Source organism: Helianthus annuus, chromosome 12 (genome assembly GCF_002127325.2).
Source record: "Helianthus annuus cultivar XRQ/B chromosome 12, HanXRQr2.0-SUNRISE, whole genome shotgun sequence".
Lineage (NCBI taxonomy): Eukaryota > Viridiplantae > Streptophyta > Magnoliopsida > Asterales > Asteraceae > Helianthus > Helianthus annuus.
Genome location: NC_035444.2, coordinates 156428329 through 156434479, shown reverse-complemented (window position 1 = coordinate 156434479; position 6151 = coordinate 156428329). Strand labels below are relative to the sequence as shown.

The following is a 6151-nucleotide window of genomic DNA, read 5'->3' as shown; positions in this document are numbered from 1 at the left end:
CTCCATATTTATATTTTTTATAAACAAATTTATATTTTTTAATAATGTTTTTTTTTAAATTACATAAAAAAATTCCTAAAATGCTTGAAATATTTGTTATTTATCTTCTCTCGTCTCCAACATAATTTTTTTAAACACATAGCCGTTGGCCAACGACTAGCCCAAATGGCTACTTGTCTTGGCCAATGAGATCCCACCATGTCATCTTGATAGCCCCGCCCAACGCCCGGGCTGAAACCCACGCCCAAGGGGCCACGCTGAAACCCAAGCCCACCCAGGGTGGTGACTTGGACGTTTGTACCCAACCCACGCCACAACCTCGCTCCATACCCCATAGTAGGACTGATGTCCCAAAGCTTTCTCTCACCCTCAAAATATCATTAAAACCTATATAAATTACCAAGTTTTCTATGCATAAGGACTTGTACATTATGCTTTGCACATTATTCAAAAAAAAAAACTTGACTTTTTAGTTTTAACCCAAAGGTTTGTATCTTTTACAATTTTAACCCTGCATAATTTGTTTTTTTAACTTTAACTCAAAACTTTTCATTATTTGCAATTTAACTTCACAACTTTTGTCACTTATACTTTTCATCTTTCGCAAATTTCCGTTTTACGTATAGTTCTAAATTTTTCGAGTTAATACGACGCAACGTGCATGTGTGGTTCAACGTTTTTGCCTCTATTTTTCCATGTTTGACAGGTTCATCGCAACACGCATATCCAAGGTCAAGTCAGTGTTGGTGGTCGATGACGGTTGTGTGACATTAGTACTATTTGACACCGTTTTACGCCCCGCTGCAACGCGGGGTGTGCTTTGTGGGTTTTCCAAAGAAAAAATGGTTATGCATATGGTTGTCGTAACGTTGGCTTTAGGGGTTTTCCAAAAAAAAAATGATTTTTTTTACTTTTCACCCAAAAGTATTTCATAAATTACTTTTAACCCAAAACTTTTTATCTTTTGCAATCTATCTTCATAACTTTTTTTACTTTCAATTTTGTTCCTTTATAGTTTTCATTTTCCGCAAATTTTGCGCTTTATGCTTGGTTCTAAATTTTGTGACATAACACATCACAGCGTGCGTCTTTGGCTTAACGTTTTTACGTTTCGTTCTAAATTTTGCGAGTAACACGACGCAACGTGCGTGTGTGGGTGAACGTTTTTACATCGTCTATTTTTCCCCGTTTGACACGTTTAACAACATGCGTGTGTGGGAGAACGTTTTACATCGTCTATTTTTCCCCGTTTGACAGGGTTAACATAATGTGCGGGTCCTAGACCGATTTAGTATATAACTAAAGAATCCCCGCCGCATTGCGGCGGGTCGTAATCCTAGTTAGGATATAATTAATATCTTGTTAAGCAAATTATTCGAACTAACACTTGTAGAAAAGAAGGTGTGATACTTTGAGAATATGTAATGATGTCCCCTTGGATTAAAAATCTACTAAGGTTATCTTTCTCATCATCATCACAAATCAGCCACAAATTCCCAATGGAAATTGAAATAAAGCTCCGGCTACCGGACTCCGCCGCCCACCAGAAACTCTCCGACATCCTCTCACTCTACCACACCAAAACCCACCTCCAACAAAACCTCTTCTTCGACACCCCACAACTCACTCTCGCCACCACCCACCTCGCCGCCCTCCGCCTCCGCTTCTACGACCTCGACACCCAATCAATCCTCTCACTCAAATCAAAACCCAAACTCTCCAACGGCATCAGCCGCATTGAAGAAATCGAACACCCCCTTGACCCCACCCTCGCCCGCGCCTGCGCCGCCGAGCCCCGGCGGTTCTCGGCGGTGCAGGGATCGGGGGTGTTGGAGAGGGTGGTGGGGGAGTTTGGGGTGGGGTTGGATGAGCTTGTGTGTTTAGGGGGGTTTAGGAATGTAAGAGCTGTTTATATTTGGAATGGGTTGAAGGTGGAACTGGATGAATCGGAATATGAGTTTGGGGTTTGTTATGAGGTTGAGTGTGAGAGTGATAGGCCGGAGGAAGTGAAAGTAATGCTTGAAGAGTTGTTGGAGCGGAATGGGATTCGGTTTTGTTATTCGAAGATGTCGAAATTCGCGGTTTTTAGATCGGGGAAGTTGCCTGAGTTCGGGTAATGTTTGTTGTTCATGTTCTTGTTCTTTGAATTGAATTGAATAAACGTATAGCCATGGTTATTAACTTATTATATGATTGGGTTAGATTTCTTGCTCATAAGTTTTGTTTTAATATTTGTTTTGATAGAGGATTTCTTGATTTCTAGTGGCTGGTCTTGATTTCAATAGTTGTAGTTAAAGTATCAATCATGGTTTTAAAAAACGTTTGAGGCGCGCGCCTCCAGGCGAAACGGCCAAAAAACGAGTCTGAGGCGCGCCTCATGGTGTTTTTAATGTATATGCACCTCAGAGGGGCTGAGGCGCTAAGAAAGTTGCGCCTCACGTGCGTCTCAGGGGATTTTGATAGTTGTTTTTGATGTTTTTGACTTTTTGTGTCAGTTTCAAACATTTCATGTCTTTTTTAAGTGTGTTTTTGATGATTTTGATGAATCTGATGATGAAATTAGTTAGTATTATTATTTTTATAATATATATATAATTTTTATATTTATTTATTAATACCGCATCGGCCTTACGCCTCCTTTCGCCTCGAGGCTTACGCCTCATGAGGCGAAGGGAGAACGCCTCGAAACTCGTTTCCGTTCTTTTAAACCTTGGTATCAATAAGATGAATACTAGTTGGTTCTTATTTTGTAATTTTTTAGTGCGAACTTGAACAATGTAGATGATAATGGACTAGCCCTAATATCTCTAGGTTCGATGTACTTGTAACTTGTGAACTCGAAACATATGAAGACGTCGATGATGATCCTTTAGTAAGAACCCGATATTCTATGATGAGAGAACAATGATGATCTATGGAATGTTTGTAGCGTTGTTGCCGGTGATGATAATATTGTCAACATAGACGAACATATATGAGCAACGCACCTCTACAAGCATAAATAAATGTAGATGCATTTGTCCCGTATAAACGACCTAGGACAAGGAATACACAAGGAACGGATCAACGGATCATGAATCCATCTTGTGTGGGTTACATGACCACACAGATTATGGATCAATATGGCTTTAAGTCTTTAACGGTTATAATTTTCATAGAAACCGAACATTTGTTGCAGTCACTATTGTTATTACCTTATTAAGGAATAAAGTCCAGCTTTATATGGTTCCTTAACAACATGTCTTAATGCTTATATGACTGAAAAATAAAGGTTTTAGATCAAAGTTTTATTCTCAAAGATAAAGGCTTGTGTGGAAGGTGATCATGTTTCGAAGGACGACCCATGTATAGTCTATCGATATCGCTATTCCCTAAGCCTATAGATGTCATGGTTAAGTGTTTGCCTATTTGGAAAGTTTTCAGGACTACCGGTGGTTAGGAAAGAGGCAAATTTATATGAAAAAATATACCTTGTTAAACGTTATAGGGGTGTCTAGTGCCCTTGTGAAACAACTACAACTTATTGTTTGCCATTTGGTTGAACTTTAGGTTAACTTCTCCTTGGTTTAAAAAAGCGTGTCTTAGGCGCGAGGCGACCTAAGGCGCAAACCTTTGCGCCTTATGTGACATAAGGCGCACAGTGTACAAAAGGCGCAGGTGAGGCGCGCTTTTTAGGGTCAAAATTTGACATGAGGCGCAGGTGAGGCGCGTGCCTGTTGTACATGGCTTGTTTTTGTGCGGCTGAGTGTTGTACAACAGGCTTTTTATGTTGTACATTTATGTTTTTTTTTTTTTTCATTTTCAGATATATATATAAAGCTTAATTATAGCTAAATCATAGGTAGGGGATGCTAAAAACCTATGAGATATATATAATAAATTATAAAATCACTTTGCACCTTGCGTGCGAAAAGCTCACCGCTTTTGCGCCTCGGTTTTAGACCCCGTCGCTTTTGTGCGCTTCGTGCTTTTTAAACTAAGAACTTCACTAAGCAATGTTCCATCTTTTTAAGTATGATAATCTCATCATCTCTTATTTCTTTATTTATTATTTTTTTTAATTATTATTATTATTATTATTATTATTATTATTATTATTTTGGCAAATTGGAAAATAATAATCCCATCTTTCTGAAATTGGCTGATAATAATCCCAAGTCAGTTATTAGCCATATGGGGACAATCGGCGACTTTGATTGAACTTTGGAAAAGCAAATGTGCAATCGTCTAATGGAGTACACAATTGGCTTATTCAAAAACGTATATACCCAAAAATTTCTATACAACCGGAGGGTCGAAAACGTATATACCCAAAAATTTCTATACGAAAGCTACATACATAACACTACTGAGCGAAAAGTTCTCCCCCCCCCCTTTTCTAACCTTCGCCCCTGGTGAAAGCATACATGTGATCATATTATCATAGATTATAAGTTCGATTTTTGTTGATCAGAGAAAGTGATGTTGGAAGAGTTGTTGGATCAGAATGGGATTAGGTTTTGTTATTCGAAGATGTCGAAATTCGCGGTTTTTAGATCAGGGAAGCTGCCTGAGATCGAGAAATGTATAGCCATTGTTGAGTTTTGTTGATGATGATTAACTGCTTAAAGAGGTTTTCTTGATTTCTGTGGTTAGTCTTGATTTCAGTATTTGTAGTTGATTTCTGAAAAAGATGAATACAATTTGGTTCTTGTTTTGTTTTGTTTTGTGACTGTAAAGACACCAATGATGACCCTTTAATGCAAACTAGAGAGGAGAGAACAATGATGATCTGTGGAACCATTTAGGGTGTAAACGAGTCGAGCCGAGCTTGGCTTGGTTACAAAATGAGCCGGCACGACTCAGGTTGTTTCAAATCGAGTTTTTTAGCTAGTTTTTTTTTTCGAGTGAGCTATGAGTCGCGGGTTTTTGAACAGCTCTAGAACCATTGTAGGATTGTTTCTGGTGAGTGGTGATGATAATATCTCCAACATAGACAAGCATATAGAGTAACACATCTCTACGAGCATAAATATTTGAAGATGTATTTGTTTTGGGTCTAGCGAAACCAAAGGGGCGAAGAGGCCTGTTTCAAGTTTCAAGCCGTAAAGAGAGCGATGATGATGCCAAACATGGATAGCAGAATAAAATCTAGCTTTATATGGTTCTTCACAAACATGTCTAGCTTCAACAATTGCTTATATGGTTGAAAAATGAAGGTTTTAGATCAAAGTTTTATTCTCAAGGATAAAAGCTTGTGTGGAAGGTGATCATGTTTTGAAAGATGATCAATGTAAGAGCATTCACAATGAATTTTTTTTTTTATCTATATTCATATATTACACTAAAAACAACTACTTTTTCACTCTCTTATTTTCAATTAAATAATATTTTTTTATACCTTTATCATTACTTTTTCTCTCTTCTCAACTCACAAAATACTAAAAAATTTATAAGGTTTTCTCTCTCTAGATATATATTTACAGATGAAGAGTCTCTTTCCTCCACTCAAAAACACTAACAACTCTTCCTTATAATAAATTATAATATAACTAAACTCCCTCACATTCTTGGTTAAGTGTTCAGAAAGTTTCCAGGACCAATAGTGGTTACAAAAGAGGTCATGTTATATGAAAACAATATATGTATTTTAAACATATAGTGGTGTCTAGTGCCCTTGTGAAACAACTGCAACCTATTGTTGTCATTTGGTTGATCTTAACCCTAACTTCTCTAAGCAATGTTCAGTCTGATTTTCCCATTTATTAGCTAATAGAAGAAGCGCAAGTATCACGGTAGAAAAAAGATGGGGCGTAATACGGGCCGGACAACTCATACCCATAACCGGCCCACCCGCACATCTACAAGATTGAAGACTGGTTCAATACGAAAGCATAATCATTTCCGTAGTTTGAGTTGCTTTCCATCTATATGTAATCATATTTTTACATTCAAGAAATCAAGCAAAAATGTTGTCTTGTTGCTTCTCGGTTCGATAGTTCTCTGCCAGCTTTTTCGGGGAGGTGGGGGTGGTTCCGTAGTCTGGACTCGACGGATGAACGGAGAGAATGGAATGATTTTGTTGAGCTTCTGGATTCTGTGAAGCTTCCAGGGATCGAAGATAGGTGGGAGTGGATCGGTGGTAAAGATAATTTTTTCTCGGTGAGCGCGG

General features: G+C 38.2%; 1 protein-coding gene across 3 annotated transcripts; it reads left to right on the top strand.

The window, feature by feature from the left end:
* Positions 1 to 1383: 1383 nt before the first annotated feature.
* On the top strand, positions 1384 to 5778 carry LOC110896102 (triphosphate tunnel metalloenzyme 3). 3 transcript variants are annotated; one of them, XM_022143537.2, is made up of 2 exons: positions 1384 to 2113; positions 2812 to 4422. In XM_022143537.2, the coding sequence occupies exons 1-2, from the start codon at positions 1425 to 1427 to the stop codon at positions 2906 to 2908; spliced, it is 786 nt and encodes a 261-aa protein (XP_021999229.1). In that variant the 5' UTR covers positions 1384 to 1424; the 3' UTR covers positions 2909 to 4422. The 3 variants fall into 3 exon arrangements, with proteins under 3 accessions (XP_021999229.1, XP_021999231.1, XP_021999230.1); XM_022143539.2 differs by lacking the exon at positions 2812 to 4422 and adding an exon at positions 5749 to 5778 and having other exon boundaries at positions 1385 to 2113; XM_022143538.2 differs by lacking the exon at positions 2812 to 4422 and adding an exon at positions 4454 to 4696 and having other exon boundaries at positions 1385 to 2113.
* Positions 5779 to 6151: the final 373 nt, after the last annotated feature.